The 20,751-nt window shown below is 45.4% G+C and overlaps 1 protein-coding gene and 1 long non-coding RNA gene across 2 annotated transcripts in view; one reads left to right on the forward strand and one right to left on the reverse strand.

Moving 5' to 3' along the window:
* Nucleotides 1–7,831, forward strand: part of JAG1 (jagged canonical Notch ligand 1) — a 35,300-nt gene extending 27,469 nt beyond the window's left edge. The window contains exons 16-26 of the mRNA XM_090286047.1: nucleotides 93–206; nucleotides 310–423; nucleotides 537–653; nucleotides 1,133–1,160; nucleotides 1,623–1,708; nucleotides 2,837–2,950; nucleotides 3,598–3,707; nucleotides 3,802–4,035; nucleotides 4,240–4,371; nucleotides 4,660–4,810; nucleotides 5,625–7,831. Of these exons, the coding sequence (XP_090142173.1) occupies nucleotides 93–206; nucleotides 310–423; nucleotides 537–653; nucleotides 1,133–1,160; nucleotides 1,623–1,708; nucleotides 2,837–2,950; nucleotides 3,598–3,707; nucleotides 3,802–4,035; nucleotides 4,240–4,371; nucleotides 4,660–4,810; nucleotides 5,625–6,082 (1,658 nt within the window). The 3' untranslated portion in view covers nucleotides 6,083–7,831. The remainder of the gene's footprint in view (nucleotides 1–92; nucleotides 207–309; nucleotides 424–536; nucleotides 654–1,132; nucleotides 1,161–1,622; nucleotides 1,709–2,836; nucleotides 2,951–3,597; nucleotides 3,708–3,801; nucleotides 4,036–4,239; nucleotides 4,372–4,659; nucleotides 4,811–5,624) is intronic.
* A 1,166-nt stretch (nucleotides 7,832–8,997) lies between these two features.
* Nucleotides 8,998–13,450, reverse strand: LOC150003218 (uncharacterized). The gene is made up of 2 exons (XR_016512750.1): nucleotides 12,035–13,450; nucleotides 8,998–10,767 (listed from the first exon to the last, which is right to left on the reverse strand). It is a non-coding gene; the product is annotated as an uncharacterized LOC150003218 (long non-coding RNA).
* Between the last annotated feature and the right edge of the window lie 7,301 nt (nucleotides 13,451–20,751).

Here is a 20,751-nt window from a genome sequence, read left to right on the forward strand (position 1 = left end):
GGGTGGAGGTGACCGTAGGAAACGCGTGGCTCTCATGGGTTCTGAAGGGTCCTGGACACATGTTCAGCTGGGTGTCTCCTCTTTGGTTCTAGACATTAATGACTGCAGCCAGAACCCCTGCCACAATGGGGGCTCGTGTCGTGACCTAGTCAACGACTTTTACTGTGACTGTAAAAATGGGTGGAAAGGAAAGACCTGCCACTCACGTAAGTGTTACCTGGCCGGGATCTTGTCTCTGTCACCCCCCCGTCTCTGTCTTCTGTGAGGGGGGCCCACTAGGGGCTCACTCTGAGATCTTCCTCCCTTCAGGTGATAGTCAGTGTGACGAGGCCACATGCAACAATGGGGGCACCTGCTATGATGAAGGGGATGCTTTCAAGTGCATGTGTCCTGCAGGCTGGGAAGGAACGACCTGTAACATAGGTAACTTTATGCCCCACTTGAGACCATCTGAGTGCTTTCCTGGGTCTGGCTTTTGCCCCTTCAGACCGTTTTTGGATCCTTAGCAAGGGTGGTCTCGTCTGCTCGTCTTACAGCCCGAAATAGTAGCTGTCTGCCAAACCCCTGCCATAACGGGGGCACCTGTGTGGTCAACGGCGAGTCTTTCACGTGTGTCTGCAAAGAAGGCTGGGAAGGGCCCATCTGCACTCAGAGTGAGTGTCCCCCACCCCGTGGAACTCTCAGGGCTGTGGGCGCACATCCTGACACCCTCAGGGACTTAACGCGGAAACCAGAAGCAGCGTAGCTGTTTGATGTCTGCTTCTGCATCACCTGGGTCTGCTCTAATGACTTGATGGGATGCAGCCCTGACCTGGGCATGAGAAAGTCGCCAAGGAGATAAGTGGAGACAGATGGTGTCTTGTTCCCAGCTCTGCTCTGCCCAGCAGCCTGTCTCCTTCCACTCACACCCCCTTCCCAGCCCTGTCAGGGCCTCTTCCTGTGTACATGTGTCCCACGGTGAATGGAACAAAGTGTGGTGCAGGCCTGGTTCCAATTGAGCAGGGGTCTTAAGTGCATTTTGCTGGTGTTAACTACGACGTTATCATTTGGGTATTACGGAAATTGGTGGTGTTTTTACTTAGGGCTAAGACTGCTTCGCTATTAAGTTGTCTTTTTACTTTTTACTTCACAGATACCAATGACTGCAGCCCTCATCCCTGGTAAGTGTGACCACCTTTTCAGCCTGCACTTGTTGGCTGCGATATGCAAGGGCATCACCTGGATCTTATTTAAAATGAAGGTTCTGACTCAGTAGGTCGGATGGGCTGCAGGCCCTGCCTTTCCAGCAAACGCCCAGGGGGTCCCAGTCCTGCTGGTCTGTGGGCCACACTTTAAGTAGCAAGTTGTCTTGATTTAGAGCAGTGATTCTCAACCTTGACTGCCCACAAGAGAATCACCTGGGAGCTTTTTATAAGATCCAATGCCTGGGCTGCAACTGAGGCCTGTCAAATGAGACCCTGAGGGTGAGACCCATCAGTATTTTTAAAGCTCCCTGGGCAGTGCTGAGTGTGGCCAGGGGTGAGAGCTACTGATGGTAACTGGCGTGGCTCCCTGTGGTTGATGGCAGAGGATGTCTTGGGTCGGGAGGTTGGTAACCTAGGCGGTCTTTGCTCTCTTCTTAGTTACAACAGCGGCACGTGTGTGGATGGAGACAACTGGTACCGGTGCGAGTGCGCCCCCGGTTTTGCTGGGCCTGACTGCAGAATAAGTAAGGACTGTCCCCAGCTGGCTTTGCAGTGGCTTTCTTCTCCTCGCACCACCCCTCAGCCGGAGACTTTTCATCTTTAAAACAATTAAGGCTGTGGTTCCCTTTATATTTACCTGTTAGGACTCTGTAATCCCTGCCGCCGCCTCCTCCAGCTGGCTGGATCCTGGGGTACCTGTTAGCCCTTCCTTGTTCTAGGGAAGAGAGCCCCAGCCACAGAATTCGATGATTAAGCTAATCTGAGCCCCTAAGGAAAGAGCATGCTCTTTCCCCATGACTAACATGAAATTATGGGCAAGTGGACGTTAACCACAGCTACGCTGGTGGAGCCCAGAGCTAACACGAGTGGAAGGGACTAGGGCTGTGGTTTCCCAAGCCCTCATCAGGCACTGGTGGGAGGCCTAAAACAGAAAATGGGCGCAGGCAGTGCAGTGTTTTAGGAACCTTAAAGTTGATTGTTTATTTTGAACCTTTTCACCTATGTTTTTATATGCCTTGTCTTTTACAAAATGATAGAATAAAAGTTTTTTTTTTTTTTCTTTTCCCCAAGTTATTGAAATTTTACTAGTGTTTCAGATCCCTCAGTCTGGGACCGAGTGGACTCCAGCACTAGATGTGGTGGCGTTGCTTCTATTTCATATTTCTAAACCAGGTTGATATATTGCCTGGGAGGCATGTCTGGCTGCTGCCTGTTTTTGCAAATAAAGTTTTATTGGCATACAGCCATGCTCATTCATTTACACTATCTAGGGCTGCTTTTAAGCTATGATAAGGGTTGGGTAGTTGTGACAGGGACCACATGGCCTACAAAGCCTAAAATATGTGCTGCCTGACCCTTTGAAAGGACTACCAGGCCTTCTGATAAATTGTACTAAGAACAAGGAACTTATTTTGGGAGGTAGCAATTTTAAATTAAATGATTCTTGGCTGTTAAAAGTCAAGCTGGTGGTGATTCGGGAGCAGTGCCTGGTAGAGCTTTTGGAGCACTGATGCTCTATTTGGGTGCTGATTACATGAAAATTCATCACACTTACACCTCACGACTTCCTATTTGTATGTAATGCCAGTGAGAACTTAGAAAAGCATTGCTGCCTCCCATTGGAACCTAAACTTGAACTCCATTTTTCCTAGACATCAATGAATGTCAGTCTTCACCTTGTGCTTTTGGGGCAACCTGTGTGGATGAGATCAATGGCTACCGGTGTGTCTGTCCGCCAGGGCACAGTGGTGCCAAGTGCCAGGAAGGTATGTGGGCCAGGCCTCAGCTTCATGTGTGTCCTGTGGGGTGAGTGGTTGCTCTGGTCACTATAGTAACCATTTTGACCATGCATAGGCACTGTGCTCAGAGAGCATAGGGGACATATAGTTGGGGGTAACAGGGAAGGGGAAACTTTGAGAGGTCCCCTAAGAACGGGGTAGCTGGTGCCTTGCTGTAATTATGCTACGTAACAGACCACCTCAAAACTCTGTGGCTTACAACAAGCATTTATTTGTATTCATGGGTATGTGGGGCAGGCAGAGTGATAGATGCCATGGGCTGGGCTCAGGTCTGTTCTTGGTCCTTTCTCATCCTCTTGGGACATCAGCTGTATCTGGGGTGTGTTGTTTTCCTGGCAAATGGCAGGCTTTCAGGAGGTAATGTGCTCTGTAAGTCAACTGTGAGAGACTCTGTTTACAACACATCCCCTGGTGTTGTCTTGGCCAAAGCAGGTCACATGGCCATGCGGAAAGCCAGCAGAGGAGGGAAGCATACTTGCCTCTCCTGGAAGGAACTATTGTAACTTGACAAAGGGAACCGGTTTAACCATTTCCTAACAGGGAGGGAGACGAGAATCTAGAGATCCGTCTACAGGCAAGGAAAGTCCTTCCACTCACATGTCTCCGCCTCTCAGTTTCAGGGAGACCTTGCATCACCATGGGGGGTGTGATACCGGATGGGGCCAGGTGGGATGATGACTGCAATACCTGCCAGTGCCTGAATGGACGGATTGCCTGCTCAAAGGTGGGACGTAAGGGCTGCCGCAGGTCACCTGAATTCAAGATAGCTGATGGGCATTTCTCCTGAGCTGCCCTCTCCTGTCTCCCTCTCTCTGCAGGTCTGGTGTGGCCCTCGACCTTGCCTGCTCCACAAAGGGCACAGCGAGTGTCCCAGCGGGCAGAGTTGTATCCCCATCCTGGACAACCAGTGTTTTGTCCGCCCCTGCACAGGTGTGGGCGAGTGTCACTCTTCCAGCCTCCAGCCGGTGAAGACTAAATGCACTTCTGACCCCTATTACCAGGATAACTGTGCAAACATCACGTTCACCTTCAACAAAGAGATGATGTCCCCGGTATGGAGCTCTTTTTCAGTTTGAAATGGTGTGTGGCAGCTTGTACTAAGGCAGGATCATCACAAGCTTAGGATTCGGTTCTCTGTAGCCTAAGTTCCTGCCTTACAGCCAAGTGCGACTTGAATATAACCTAACTTCCAAGGAAGCATCCACTTTTTTTCCTTCCAGTCTTACACATGTGTGGACTTTTCAATATTGTTCCAGGGCCTTACCACGGAGCACATTTGCAGTGAATTGAGGAATTTGAATATTTTGAAGAATGTTTCTGCTGAATATTCAATCTACATAGCTTGTGAGCCTTCCTCTTCTGCGAACAATGAAATACATGTGGCCATTGTAAGTATAAAATCCATTCATACTTAATAATTGGATTGTGAGATAGCTAGCAACAGTCAGTTAGCCAGGAGCAAATGCATCAGAAGAGAGCTTGGTCTGTGTGTGTTACCAAGTAATTTTGAGTGAAAGTACACCTGGAACTAATAAAATAATACTGAATGTGAGCTGTAAGTGAAAAATTGAAAAATTTGTTTTAAATAATAAACTGTTAGATCAAATTTAAAAAGAAAGTTACTAGTCAGTATTCCCTGACCCTCCAGATTGACTTTTTTTTTTTTTCTTCCCCAGTCTGCTGAAGACATACGGGATGATGGAAACCCTATCAAGGAAATCACTGACAAAATTATAGACCTTGTTAGTAAACGTGATGGGAACAGTTCACTTATTGCTGCTGTTGCAGAAGTGAGAGTACAGAGGCGTCCTCTGAAGAACAGAACGGGTAAGTGTCAGGTGGGGACAGTCCCTTTCTGTGATGAGTGACTAATGGATCTCATCACACTGTTCAATAAAACCACCAGGTGGGCTGTTAGACCTAAGTTTGCCCCTCGAGAAGACCCCCCCCCCATTTCAGTGGTAAGGAAACAGGCAAGTTGACTTGACCAAGGTCATATATTGTGATGTGCAGAGGTTGACCTGACTCCCCCTGCCAACAGGCTGTGTGCTCACAAACAGGCACCCCTGTAGTACATGCACTTGATCCTAGATCCTTGCAAAGCCCAGAGTAGATAGCATCACAGTGCCTTGAGCTCTGGTGTCATGTGACAGCTTGGCCTAAGCACTGTGAGACACTGGTTTGATAGGCAGCTCTAAGGCCCTGCAGTATGTCCAGACTCCCCTTCAGAACATCTTAAACATCATTGTTCTAGGGAGGGGAGAAATTAAGCTGATGACCTCTTGGGGCATTGGAGCTGTCTGTGCTCAGATCAGGTTTCTGATTATTCTGAAAACCAGATCCTATAATGAGCTGCCTAAGTAGCCAGACTCCCCTTGACTGAACCAGATGCTGCTCTTCCCACATGACCTTGGGGAATCTATAGGAACTGCTGCTCTGCTCAGTCTCTCTGGGGACTATAGTGTCAGGGTCTCCAAGGGCCCAGGGCCCAGGGCCCAGCACTGCTGATCAAGCTGTGGGTTGACAATAGTTTTGAAAAGGGTCTTGTCCCACGGTGTCCCTTTTAGGGACTAAACGCAGGAGAACCACTGTTTGTGCTCTTTCGTTTGGAGATTTAATGGGTTTGGGGCCTGTCTTGCAGATTTCCTGGTCCCTCTGCTGAGCTCCGTGCTCAGTGTAGCGTGGGTCTGTTGCTTGGTGACGGCCTTCTACTGGTGTGTGCGGAAGCGGCGGAAGCCTAGCAGCCATGCGCGCTCGGCCTCGGAGGACAACACCACCAACAACGTCAGGGAGCAGCTGAACCAGATCAAAAACCCCATCGAGAAGCACGGGGCCAACACGGTCCCCATCAAGGACTACGAGAACAAAAACTCCAAAATGTCAAAAATAAGGACACATAACTCGGAGGTAGAGGAGGACGACATGGACAAGCACCAGCAGAAAACCCGGTTTGCCAAGCAGCCGGCGTACACGCTGGTAGACAGAGAGGAGAAGCCCCCCAATGGCACACCTGCCAAACACCCGAACTGGACAAACAAACAGGACAACAGAGACCTGGAGAGCGCCCAGAGCTTGAACCGGGTGGAGTACATCGTATAGCAGACGGCGGGCGCCACCTCCGCCGCTAGGTAGAGTCCGCGGGCGCACGGGGCTGTAGTTCTCTTAACTGTCTAGTCCGGTCTGAGGCTGTTGTTGACTTAGAATTCCTGTGTTAATTTAAGTTTTGACAAGCTGGCTTACACTGGCAATGGTAGTTTCTGTGGTTGCCTGGGAAGTCGAGGGCTGCATCTCAGAGCTATGCAAAAAATGGTCCAAAGTGCCCTAGTGCACTGTCCCTGCGGCCGACAGGTCTGGGATCAGGCGCCCAGGAGAAGGCCCCGCCCCTAGGCCTTGCGCTTCCACTTATGCCAGGTGTCCCGATGGTGATGCAGTCTTAGGATCATAGTTTTATTTATATTTATTGACTTTTGAGTTGTTTTTGTATATTGGTTTTATGATGACGTACAAGTAGTTCTGTATTTGAAAAGTGCCTTTGCAGCTCAGAACCACAGCAACTATCACAAATGAGTTTATTATTTATTTTTTTTATTGTATTTTGTTTTTGGGGGAGGGGGGACTTTGATGTCAGCAGTTGCTGGTAAAATGAAGAATTTAAAGAGGAAAAATGTGTCAAGAGTAGACTTTTGTATAGTTATGTAAATAATTCTTTTTTTATTAATCACTGTGTATATTTGATTTATTAACTTAATAATCAAGAGCCTTAAAACATCATTCCTTTTTATTTATATGTATGTGTTTAGAACTGAAGGTTTTTGATAGCATTGTAAGCGTATGGCTTTATTTTTTTGAACCTATTTTCTTACTACATGTTGCCTATAAGCCAAAACTAAGGTGTTTGAAAATAGTTTATTTTTAAGACAATAGATGGGCTTCTGTGCCTGGAATACTGGTGGATTATTATTATTTTTTTGTACAACATCAAGATGTTTAAAACACGTCCTAGAGCATCACTTTAAAACATGTTTTCAGGACTGACTGAGGCAGTTACAGAATTAGTCTAGAACAGTTTCCTTTTTTTTTTTTCCTGCTTTAGACTTGAAAGAGACAGGCAGGTTATCTGCTACACAGCAGTTTAAGGGAACAAGGTGAACTATGACTTAAATGTAGCCAAAATGTGAGTGGTTGAATATCATTAAAAATATCAAATTAATTGTATGAAGTTGGAAGCACACCAATCTTTATTTTGTAAATTCTGATTTTTTTTTCCACCATTCGTATATAATACTGAACCACTTGTAGGACTAATTTTTTTTTTTTAATCTGCATTTAGGGAGTATTCTAATAAGTTAGTTGAATACTTGAACCATAAAATGCCCAGTAAGATCACTGTTAGATTCGCCATAGAGTACACTGCCTGCCTTAAGTGAGGAAATCAAAATGCTATCACAAAGGTTTAAGATCCAAAAAGGCTTATAAAACTAATTTTGTTGGTTCACCATTGAGACCGTGAAGATACTTTGTATTGTCCTATTAGTGTTACGAACATAAAAATGCATCTTTGATGTGTTGTTCCTGGCAATAAATTTTGAAAAGTAATATTTATTAAATTTTTGTATAAAAACATGGAACAGTGTGGCCTCTTCTAAGCTTACATAGTTGGGCTCTGCCATGTGCTGCTGGTAGTGATAATTAGGGGCACAGACCAAGGAGCCTTTTCAGCCACTCAGTTCATCCGAAGTGGGGCTGCTGGGAAGCTGAGCTGTGACAGCCCCATCTTGGGAGCCTTGATTCCCTTGTCACTCAACAGCAAGTGTGAATACTGCTTGAATAAACACCACTGGATCAATGGCCTGCAGTGTGGAGGTGAACTGTTTGTGAGCACTCAGGGGAAATGCCTACCTTTCTCACTACAGTGAAAAGGTTTTTAAAAGCTTGGAATTGGTGTTGTGGGCCGGAGAGGAAGATTGAATGCTTTTTTTTTTTTTTTTTTTTCTGGTTACTTGGGTTAATAATGTCCTTCCATCATTATAGACCATGTGGATTTTATGCACACTTATGCCTCATTGCACAGGAGGTCGTTACAAGCTCCTGGGGTCAGGGCCCACTTATCTACTCATCACTTTGCACCCAGAAAGTGAGTGTTCTGTTGGCTTTGCCATGCCACATTGGGGTGCCAGGAGCCTGGCCTTCCATGAGGCTCCAGAGTTGGACTATTTCTACCTGTTAGGGACAGTAGAACTGTGGTTCTCACTCATGGCTGCTGGCCAGGGGCCAATATGGCCCTGCCCCCACATCATGGGTGGGGTGGAGAAGCTTTGCCTCTGGCACCCTCAGCAAGGGATGAGCTGAGGTGATGCACATGGATGGCTTCCAACAGCAGCTTGGACTTACCAGGTGTTCTCTGCTTCTGGTTAATAAGCCAAAGCTTACCCTCCTGAGGGCGCGGTCCCCCAGTGCTGCACCTTTCAGGCCATCCACTCACCTCCAATTCTCAGAGCGTAACTCCAACTGGAGCAACAAACTGAATGGAGAAGCTGATGGGATGTCTTCTTTCATACTTGGGAGGCTGTTTTCTACAAGGCCAGGAGACTTGTGTTCTCTGATGGGCATCTCATTTAGTGAATGGTGGGCTTTAAGTACCCCATTCATGCTCCTTGTGCATGAACCGAGGCCCTAGAGGGGGTCAGAGTTCACCCATGGCAGTGCATTTTGGCTTGTTGGGGAGGCAGCCTGAAGGAGTGGATTCCCATGACACCTCCCTAGCATAGCAAAACTTCTGTTCCTAATGTCTGCTGGTGAACAGCGAGCGCTTCCTGCAAGCTGCGGTCAGGGAGGGAGACGTGCTCTCCTGGTACAGACCCAAGGAGCCGGAAACAGTCTGGTTTCGCAGCACTGAACTCAAACCATCCTGAAGCAATACCTTGCTCTGGTGGTTTGTAAACTTGGATTATGCAGGACCCCGGAATTCCTTGGCTAGCTGCCAAATGCTTTTGTGCCAAGAAAAAATCACTTAATGAGCTTCTGCAATTCTTTATTCCAGGAGGGACGTGATCTTGAGATTTGCATGTTTTAAGGAGACTTGTGTCCAGGACACTCAGTGGGAAGGTAGAGATCAGGCTCCTCAAAGCCAGGACCTTAATCGTCAGGACGCTTCCTTCCAGGTAGAATGAATCAGGCAAGGGAGCCTTGGATATCCTGGGTCCAGGGAAGGGAAAAGGAAGGGTCTCATTACTTTTCCTGTTCCCCATGATCATTCTGGGCAGGCACTCCGTAAGCAGGCCCTGGGAGAAAACCTGGCTAACTAGAACTCCAACATTAGAATGTACCGTGAAACTCCAGGAAGGAATTAACTGGAAGATGATTGCTTTTAGATAGGAAACTGTCCTGAGATTCTAGACTCACACAATGTAGAACCAGAATAGAAAAGGGGAGGGGGGGACATCTTAATTGGCTAAAAGCCCAGTGAGGCTGGGTGATAATGAGAAGCATAACTTGAAAGCAGCACGTTTATCTTAAATGCAGATTCCCAGGTCTGGCCCAAGCTTCACAAGGAGTGGGGCTGAGCAATCTATTTTCAAGTGCTCTCTCCTCCCCTCTCCTCCCTGTGTTTCATACAGTAAAATTTGAGAACAACTCTACTAAAATCCTAAAGTACAAGCTCTCCATTAATTATAATGTTTTCCTCCTTGTTAAAATGAATTAAGTAGCCTGGAAGCCAGTTTGTTGCTAAATTGCCACCTGACATCATTTTTAAGTAAAATAATTACACTGCCCTCTGAGCAAGTTGTGGTCTAAGTGCTTCATGTTTATTGGCTGATCTGAGGGGTCAGTGAGTGAAAGTTAACTTAATTTGGGTATATTTTTTAGGTAGCAAGGAGCCAAAGAAACCACAGCGGTGGGCCTCCCACCTTTCTAAATGCTGTATACCTGTCCTCCAAGAGTGAGTGTGCATGCAACTAAGGACTGGTTGCCTTTAAAGAAAAAAGTCTCACGGGCCTACAGAGGTTTGCAGCTTTGGGCTGAGCAATGTTCCAGCATTTCCGTTTTCAGCTGCGGGTCTTTTTCTTGCCTCTACTGGGAATGAGAACCAGGAGTTCAGAGGTTCCTGGGCTGGGAAGACACAGCACATGGGTTATGGGAAGCCTCCTCCTGCTAATGTGTATTTATACTTTGTAAGCTCTGATTCATCCAAGCACTGGAACAGAAATCTGCTTCCTGAGGTTCTGTTTTTAAATAGATAGTTTGCAAAAACAACAATTATTTTTCTTAACATTTTTTTCCACCCCACAAGCAGCTAAACATCCCAGATCAGACTGTGTCAGTCTCCAACAATGCCAACAGACAGCTTGGTATTCGGAGGCAGAAGGGTGCCCTGAGGCAGTTCTGTGGGGCTCTGGCCCTACAAGTCTTCAAAGTTCAGAAACCATTAGAGCAATTTTGTTGCATCACTTCAAGACTATGAGATATTTCTGGGTCTATTAAAAATAACGAATTTACCTTTGTGAACAATTGCCTCCCAATGGTTAAAGTAACAGCAGGCGGGGTGATGCTCCCGGGGCTGCGTGCAGCAGAGGGCCGCTCACCTGCGTGCACGCTGAGAGTGTGTCAAAGGGCACGGTGCCCTTGCTTTGGACATAAATAAGTTCTACCTGTATTGCTTGCTCTTGCACGCCTGGCACAACGTTCCTGGCATGGAGTGTTTCTTTCAAGTCCCAGGCAGCTTTTACAAGTCTTAAATTAGGTGTCATTATCACTGGTCCGGTATTAACCTGTGATATGCCAGTCTGGAAAATTGGAGAGGAAAGGCTCTTAAATATAGTAAGAACCTCGAATTGAGGCCTGCCCACCACCTCCCTCACCCCAGCCCACACCCTCCCCCTGCAAACATCCACACCAGGGCACCCAAGATTTGAATTATCCAGGAGCAAAAGCTAATGCCAACAACATGAAAGTAACAGCTTTGTTTTAAAGAGAAACTCTCATGGCAGGCCTGTGGGGCTCCCCCAGGATCCTGAGCGGAACACAAGTCTGCAGCTGGCTTCCTAATGACTACTCGGGCTGCCATGAGGACAGTGCCCTTGATCTGAGCTGTGCCTCAAAGTTTTGAGTAGAAAGTGACATCTTTATAAATCTGAGAGCAATAGGTGTTTTCCAAACCAAAGGCAGATTACGCCCTGTCCCTTTGTTCTTGGGCAGCTTCAGATTTTCTTTCTGGTTTCTGCTTCATAGAATTAGAAAAATGAAGCACAGGAAAAGAGCTCCAGAAAGAAAATCAACAGCCCCACTACATCCTACACCTCCCTGCACATATACACACATGCACACATGCACTCACACACATACCACACTACAGGAGTTTTCAGGACAACACACTGTACTCCGTGGCCAGTGTCAGGGTGATTGCAATTACCAGTAGGCCTCATCCCACATCCCCTACCCATTCCTGCTTCCCTTGATAGGCTGCTCCGCAGTTATCACAGAGAAATCATCTGAGCACTGAGAAATACTAAAATCCAAGAGTCTGAATGTGATGAAGTTCACCAGGTCTAGTGGGTGGGATTTCCTAAAACTGCCTGTGGGCAGCTCTGCTTCCTCGACCCAACACCCCAAAAGCCAGCTCTCCCGCACTTTCCCCCACCCACTGCTGAGGGTGTCCCACGAACCGTCTTTAACCTCTCATTGGGTCAGGATGGGCCTGAATTACATATTATGCAAAAGTTTCCTATGCGCGGAGGCACCCACGCTGAATGGCTTGGAAAAACCCCCTCCTGGAGACAGAAACAAACCCAGCAAGTTCAGGACATTAACAATCAGATACTCTCAGGGGGCTCTTTCTGGCTTTGCAGGGATGGTTTTTGGAAGTGCTTTTTAAAGAATCCACAGTTTAAAACTGGAAGAGAGCAGCAATTGAAACAACTACAGGTTTGCACAAAACTAAGGCAACCAACTGTGTCTGCGATGTAAAGGAAAGGGAGTGACCAGAGCGCAGGTGTGGGGGGGGGGCAGGGACAGGGCCCCACAACCTCCGGCTTTCCCCACAGCCATGGATACCTTACTCCCGTGCTTCCTGTGAGTTCTCAGTCCAACGCTCAGCAGAAGAGGTCCTGAACGTTTCCTCAGGGCACTCTGCCTCCGCATGGGCCCGGCCAGCCAACAGGCAGTGTGTGTCCAGTGGTCCACGGCAGGCACTGTGGAGCCAGACTTCCTTGACTCCAATCAATTGCAGCTCTTCCTTCACAGTTCCCTGTTTTGGTAGTTTCTGCTTGTGTGGTGCTGGGGTCACCCAAGTTCTGGGCTTGGGAGTCAGACAGACCTGGATCTTGGGCTCTGCCACTTACTAACTTGGGAAAGTTTCCAAAATCCCTTGCATCTCAGTTTCCTCATCTGTGAAATCGTGAGCATGGATGTGTGCTGCAGTTAGTAATTATGAAAAGGCCTGCAAGAAGACAGTGCTGCCCTCAGCATTTCTCCAAGCATCCTGTGCTAGGATACAGAATCCATTGGAAGATTAAGGAATCCAGCTAGATTTCAATGACAGTGCCTGTTCTCACCATTAAATTGGGCTCCCATCAGAGAAGGGCTAAGGGCTGTTGGATCTGGTGCTAGATGGAATCCCAAAGTGGCCTCTAAAGATTCTTGACCCCTCATTATTTGATCAAACATGAATCCACGTGGCCTTAAAATAGGGAGATTATTTATCCACGTGGAGTGGACCTGATCACAGGAGCACTTTAAAAGCCGAGTTTTCTCTGGCTGGTCACAGAGACTCAGGACTAGGAAGGTTTCACCATTATTCAGATGCAGGGACCAGTGGCAGGGACCTAATAGCCTCTGGGAGCTGAGTGAACTCCCCAGTCACCAGCAGGTCAGCGGGGCCTGCAGGAACTGAATTTTGCCAACAACCTGACGGAGTCTGGAAGTGGATCTTTCGCTGGTTAAGCATCCAGATGAGGATACAGGTGGCTGATATCTTGATTCCAGCCTTGTAGAAACCAAGCAGAGGACCCAGCTAAACGGTGTCAGAAACTGTTCCATAATCAATTTGCACTGATGGCAATTTGTTATGTAGTAACAGCAAATTAACACAGGCCTCATCTGAAGGGAGTCATACATATCAGGCTATGTCATGTGTAGGTGCTATATTTGGTTTTGACTCTACAGATCATTGGCTTTTCCCCAGATCAATTAGTTATGTGCCTCCTACCAGAGTAGCAGGAGTTCACTCAAGACAAGCCTGAACTATAGGACTGCAAGAAAACATAGTGCTCAATTATATTCTACAACAGTGTGTGGTCTGTGAGTGTAATGGCTCTTTAAAACCTCTAAATAGTAATAGAACATAGTTCCTTCTTCTATATGCCCCCAATGGTTTTATAAAATTAGGGCCGAATGAGGTAAGCTCAGGTGTCCAGCCTAAAGGGTTCCAGGACAGTCTTGGGCCAGTTTTTTTCTCTTTATGAAACATGTTTGACTCCTGTGCTTTCCTGATGAGGTTTTCAGTGGATTGACTACGTTGTCATCTCCCCTTCCCCACCCCCAGCAGCCTTTCTCTACAAAGAAGTTCCCTCCTTGGCTGTCCTCACTGCACAATGCCCACTTCATCTGGACCATGGAGCTAAATGTCAAGCTCTCATTTTTTCTCCCACCATCCTCTCTCCTAGGCTGATCCCCTTATGATGGGCAGCTGGCCTAGGTGGACATGCATAGCTAGTGTCAAAAAGTTAAGGTTTCTCTCAAGTTCAGTGAGCTTTTCTAAAACATTACCAGGACCTGGAGTTCGACCTTAGAAACATGTAGAACAATGGCCAAAAGAGTTTTTACAACCAGGGCCCAGAGGAAGTAAGGCTAATTTGATAAAGACAATTTACAGATGGATGGACAGTTTGCTTGTCAGAGATTTTAGGCGAGATTCAGAAGGTTCTTGCAGCTGGAGATTATTAGCATCAAAATAAGAACCCTAACAGCAGATCCCTTGAGTGTCTGACACAGAACTCTTCCTCCCAGAGGTGCTTTCACATTGGGCACTTTTCACTAGACAGCCACCCAAGGGTGCTTTTCCAGATGCCCCTGGCTCTGCCTGTGGTCCTCACTCCTCTCTGGCTGGTCACTGAGCTGAGCAGAAGGCACTAGGAAAAGGCTCACCAAGGGAGCATTTTAAGAGGAATATCAAAATCAAAGCAGCGCCGCTGCTTCACAAGCCCCGATTCCTTCTGGCATCATCACAGGCAGGTCCTTCCAGACTCCTTACTGGGCCACATCGCAAACGCCCAGCTCAATCTGCCACATCAAGGCTGGAGGTCGCTTTCATTTACCATTCCACCTTCTCCCTCTGACAACAGGAATGGCTGGCTGGCATTAATCCTCCCAGGCACCCGCAGTGGGTTTGGGAAAGAGCCCTCTGCAATCTTCTCACCAGCTGAGCACGTTAAGGAGGAACTGAAAGGGCTTTAAGAGCCACTGGGCCTAGAAAAATTCCCAGTCAATCCATCACTCGCCGCCTCTGCAGAAGGGCCTGCCCATCCATCGCACGGTTCCAGAGGCAGGTGGAGAGGGCTGTGAGGCTCTGAGTGGAAGTCAGGGCTGTGTCTGGCTGTGAGTCTGTCTGTGTGTCCGTGTGTGCTGGTGTGAGTGTGTGCGTGCGCTCGGCTAAGCAGAGGCTGGACTAGTAATAGCAGAACCGGTGAGAGGGCGTGGGAGACTGAGAACTTATTTATAAAAGCTCTTCTGCCCTAAAGCAAGTCAAACTCCCCGCTGAGGAGCTGCTTTTTCTTCCTCCCTTTTGAGCCCTGTGTGCCGAGCTGACCTCTCCCCGGCAGAGGTCAGCGCTCCGCTCTCACCCTGTGTGCACTCGGCCTTCTGGGGCTCGGTCGCCTTAGAAGCCTGAAGAGGAGAGAATTCTTCGGCTCTGATTTCTGAGAGAAAAGCTGTAGTAAATCTTGTGAAAAAGCTGTTTTGTTTTGTTTTTTTAAAGAAATACATATATACGTTATGATCTTTTGGGAACTGGAGAAAACAAAAAGCAAACATGAAACTACATCACCAGAGTCCCTCCCACAGCCTCCTTCACCCCCTAAAATAAATCAGGCTGGAGAATGAATGAGGTCTTAAGAAATGTAACTGAACTTAAAATACAAGGTCAGCATCTCATCCTAGGTAATCTTTTGGAGGATGAGAAATTCTCCTGATTTTCCCACAGGGTTATTTCAGATGTGCTTTCTGAGCCAAACTATTTTAAAAGCATTCATTCTTCCACTGCCCTGCCAAATGTGAACTTGAGATTCACATGCACTTTTTGAGAGCTTATTAATGATATTAATGATCATGGATCAAAGGCAAACCCCAGACAATTACTTAGGTACTTTAAAAATTCATCTTTTGTGGGAGGGAAACAATTTCTCAGTACTGCCGAAGATAGAGCTGCGGGCTGATGTGCCGGGTCTAAAGCAGCACTACTGACTGAAGGAGCCTTAAAGGAGAAAACGAAATATATCTCTTTGTACGATTAAAATGTACACTTAGTGACACCACACTACCAAAGCCTTTCCTATTCAGAAAGCAGGTACACTTCTGATTTGGAGAAAGCCCCTCTTCTAAAGGCTACTCAGCTCTCAGCATTTAGATACACACACAACCCCTACATTTTTAAACAATAATTCTTAACTATGGCTTTTCATGAGAATCATTACTTAAGGATCTTTTAAAAGTACCCATACCCAGGCCATTATCTGAAGGATCCTGATGTAAGTAGAGGTTGCCCGGGTAATTCCAACGTGTGGCCAGTTCAAGAACCTGTTTTGAAACAGATGGAGAAATGAACACATGGGAGTTACACGTTTCCTTCAGGACTCTACAGAGCCAAGTGTGGCACTTAAAGTATTAATGATTGACAAATGAAGAAAATGCAGCCGAGGACATTAAATGACTTGTCCCAAAACACACAGACCAATCAGTGGCAAAGCAGCAGCTGGACCTAGGGGGTGAGCTTGCAGCACATGCCATCCTTCAGTCTCCGGGTCCCCAGCCCAAGCCCAGGGCAAAGCCTCTCTTCTGTGGGCGAGGCCACAAAGCGCGCCGCCGCGGCCGGCACACATGACATGGGCTCTGCTTCATCTACTGCCGTGGTTCTCAGCATCTCATGCACAGCTCCTCAAGTGTATTGTTCCAACCTGATATTGCAATGCTTCTGAAAAATTATGTACAGGACCCGAGGGAAAATATATTTACAAGCAACCAGAGAGGCCTGGGATCCTGTCATAAAAGGCAGTGTAGAGAAAGAGTCAGCCCAGGACTTCATTCAGTGCTGAATAAGGACTAGATCCACTTAGAAAATGGAAATGAATCCACTTGGGAAACGTCAAGATTCTCTGGAAAGGACTCAAGGTCACATTCTTTAACCCCCTCACAAGAGGAGTCTATCTTAGCTCACAATTGGGACCAGAAGTGGGAAATATCTGCGTTGTAAAGACCACCCCAAATTCTTACAGGCCAATTTAATCACAGCATCCCACACAGGGTTTTTCAAACCTACATCTTTAGGAGCAATTATTCAAATGCAGAGCTCTTTTGATTATTTTAACACAGTATTCAAAACCTCAGAACCGCTTCAAGGAGGAAAAAAATGTCTGTAACAAATAAATATAATTTTAAATAGCATGTTCAAGAAAGGGTATTTTAGATGTACATTCCTTAGGGTTATTTCACTTGTTTTAAAGAAAAGCGATACACACTCATTTAATTTTTTTAAACAATTTTTCTTTTTGTTCATAAAACAGGTTCATTTCCACTACATACTACGTTCATCCTCTAGGTATGTACAAGCATTTAAATAGTTTAAAACAAATGAGAGAGGATAAAGCCAATGTTTAAAATGAGCGCTCTTAGTGATCACTGCAGTATTTGGCTTAAAAAAAATTTTTTTTAAAAGTTGATTTGAGAGAGAGAGGAGGCAGGGGGGTGGGAGGAGGAAGAGAGGGAGAGAGACAGAGAGACAGAGAGACAGAGAGACAGAGACAGACATCAGCTGGTTGCCTCCTGGTATGGGCCCTGACAGGGATCAAAACTTCAACCTAGGGATATACCCAGCCTGGGAATTGAACCAACGAGCTTTCAGTATACAGGACCAAGCTCCAACCAACTGAGCCATACTGGCCAGGGCTGGCTTTCTAACTTGACTGAAGAGTTATTCTGCAGATCTGACAAACTCATACCTACAGTGTCCTGATCAGATGCGTTGGGTTCAAATGTATGGTTATACTGATATTTACTTAATTAAAGAATCAAGATTTTTGATAAGTAACTGTAATGATAATTATAAGGTAACACATGGTAATATTATGCTGCATAATGACACTTATTATATTTAAATGTAAATAATTTCAAGCACAGTACTGAGTAGTTAAAGGCAATAATTTCACCCATTCAAGTCCCCTCTGTTAAGCTACACACTGACATAGTAATTCCTTTTCTAGTTAAAATACAGAAACCAAATTAGAAGGGGGTCAGCAGATTTCTGAGGATTTAATAATATCATTACATTGTAATACCAATAATATATATGGTTAGACTTCTGTTCTGAGTAATTAGCGGAATTAACTTCATTTTACAATGCTTAATTTATTTTATACTAAGAAAGGCTTTAAACCATTTACCAGAAATCAGCATAATTTTGATTTTTTTTACTTGCTCCAAAGTGTTTGAATTCATTAGTGTTTCACTAACAAGGAATAAACTCTCTTGTCTTAACAGACCAAGCATGGACATTTCCTCTTACAAGACAAAACGAAGTCTAAATGACTTCCATATTCAAGTCATAGCACGCTGAATGGAGAATTTCTGACTGTTAGGAAAGCCATTTGTTACTTCAAAAGGAGGGCCACTCACTGGAATTTTGTGGAAATATTACAGTGGGGCCTGCCAAAAGCAACTCAAGGAAGCTAAGAACAGTGACACTGTGCTCCCAGGTCATTCTCCTGGCCCAGAGGATTGGTTTCCTTCCCTTTCCTGCTCTGCCCTCCAAGCTCTTTCTGAGATCAAAGGCCACCAATATGCATAACAATTCAGGCGAAGTCCAAACATGACACCAGAAACAAACAATTGTGATCTCACTGTTGTCCCCAAAATATATCTTGAGCTATCTCACTGAGAGACAAACCATATTCTCCATAAGTCAGAATATAGAGGGTTTTTGTGATTTTTGCTTTTTATAAAACAAGAAACATTTTCCTACTTTTGTCATATTAAATAAGTGAACAAAAAAGCTGCAGCACTTGCTGCTCTCTCACCAAAGTTTGCTCTTTGCATTTAACAATTTCTATGTATAACTGGATGACAGTTAACCTCCAATGGCAATGAAAAGAAAAATGTGTAAGAAAAATAACAGACTCTATTCTCAGACATTTCTTGTTAACAGACACAAAACAAATAAACAAATAAATGGAACATAGCAAAACCCAACATTAATCTATAATATTAAAAAGTCATTTGAAAGCACACAGAGGTGACTTAGAAGCCACGGCACTGAGGGAAGTCAAAGTTGTAACATTAACCAAAACAAATCCACATTTCTTCTAAGCATCATCAGTTATTGGGACCTGAATATACATTTAATTTGGGATAGTAAGTGGTTGATTAAGTATATTGACAGGGTCTCAGACTTTTCAGTTGAATTACTAAGATTATTAAAAATATCAAAACACACATCACTCCCAGCAGTAAAGAACTCTTCATTTCCCACCTAATAAGCAATGACAAAAAACCTGGCAGCCATTTTCCCTTTTGTACTTTCAAATATCCAAGGAATCACATAACAACTCAAGTAACAAGAGATCCAGGAGTGTTTCAGACATGTGGAAGAAAAATGCTTAAAGGCAAAATTCCTCAAACACATGCCATGGTGCGGAAGCAGAGAACTGTTCCGCCCCTTAATCCCGTTAAAATCCTGTGTGGAGGATGGCTGTGAGAAAGACCGAGTCAGTCTGCAGCCAATGGTACTACTTCCCTCTTACATCATAATAACTGTTATTTCCACAAATACCTCAAACTCTAAAGCCAGGACTTTTCTGAAAGAAAATCATTAAAAGTTAAGAACTGGCTTTAACCACCAGGCCCAGGTTGACTAATGAAATAAAAACTTCTTAAAAAAAACTCCCTGTTGCTTCCAGTTCAAGCCTCAGTTCTAGTTCTGCAGCAGGCAGCACCTTTTGCTCTGGAATGGCTTTCTTGATTTTAGATTCTTCTAGGGAACTGTTTCTTGGCTTATCACCTGGGTTATTTGTGTTTGAACTGTTCCAATAACTGTTTCTATTTAAGAAGATTCAGTGACATACAGTGGTCCTGTCTTCAGTGAAGAGCACACCTATAATACTGACCACTCTAAGAGAGGGGCCCCGATGGGCTGTAGAAATCCATGTTCTACCACTTTCTCAGGTTTCCATTCTGTGCAGTCGGCTCCTATTGGATGAGCAGAATCTGCTCCACTGTAGTTAGTATTCTGTTGGGCTCCCTCTTCTCTATAGAATCCTTTCACTGGAATCAGCTGGAGACAGGAAAAAAGATAGGAGGGAAGAGGAAAGGATACCGGTGGGCAAAGCCATGTTCCTAATCGGGGTGGTGAGGCTGGGACCACAGGAAGGGGACAGGTTTCCAGGCAGGGTTTGGAACATCAAAGGAATAGTATGTACATTCACGGATAGGTGTGATGACCAAGACTGAACTTCATGACCTAAAATGCTGCCAAGAAATATGGTTGCTTCTTAATTAGTCTTACCCTACAATGTAAATGGGGGAAGAAAACATGGGGAAGGACAGAATGAGCTGGGAGAAACCATTAATTAGTCTCAAGCATAAGCTTACACTGTTCCAATATTCTTATATTTTGTTGGGCTTCTTCTGGGTTATTTTTCTGCTAACTTCAACACTTTCAGGAATATAGTTGATTTTCCTTGTTACAAGGAAGGTGCTACTTCAAAGGACCACCCAATGTTGAAAAAAAAAAAAGAAAGTAAGAGATATACAATTGATGGGTGGCCTTTGAAGATAATTTCTTCCTATTTTAGAATGAAATTGAGCTAAGAAAATCTTTAGTGGGTGTCCATCCAAATTAAGTCATTGCTATGATTCACCACATGACATTTCAGCAAGCCCACTGGAGACAAGCCTACTGGGTGATACTGTAAATCTAAGACTCCTGTTTTAAATTTAAACTGCCTGTGAAGCCTTCCAAATCGGAAACTGGAAACTCTGGCCACCAAGTTCCCCTTGGATTCTAGTCCATCCTGAACCTAACCAAAATCTCAGACACAGGGACAGGGACAGGCCTCAGCTTCAAGCAAAAACAAGCCTCTGCCATGCCTTCTAGTGCTGGGCCAAGTTATATGTGAAAGGTATTGTAATTCTTAGGGTAATAGCTCTCTGGGTGTTGTGCCTACCATACTTAAGAACCTCGGAACAGAGTGACTCATACACTGAATTCACATGCTTTACAAGTTTGAGGGAACTCGAGAGTGTATGTGTCCACATGGGGCCCCAGCTGATAAGCCAGGCTGGAGGAAATAAACACTAGAGTCTGCAATTAGTATGGTGGGTCTTGAACTTAAGTATGTTTCATAATCACCCAGTCTCTCATTCAGTCGGTCTGGCATGGTGTCCAAACTCTACATTTCTAACACATTTTCAGACAGTAATGCTGGTGCAGGAGAATAAATTTACTCCTGCAATTGAACTGTGGCACTGTGGCACTATCTTTACATGCCATTGCATGGTCTGCAGTC

Source organism: Furipterus horrens, unplaced genomic scaffold (genome assembly GCF_987537825.1).
Source record: "Furipterus horrens unplaced genomic scaffold, mFurHor1.1.pri manual_scaffold_8, whole genome shotgun sequence".
NCBI classification, from domain to species: domain Eukaryota; kingdom Metazoa; phylum Chordata; class Mammalia; order Chiroptera; family Furipteridae; genus Furipterus; species Furipterus horrens.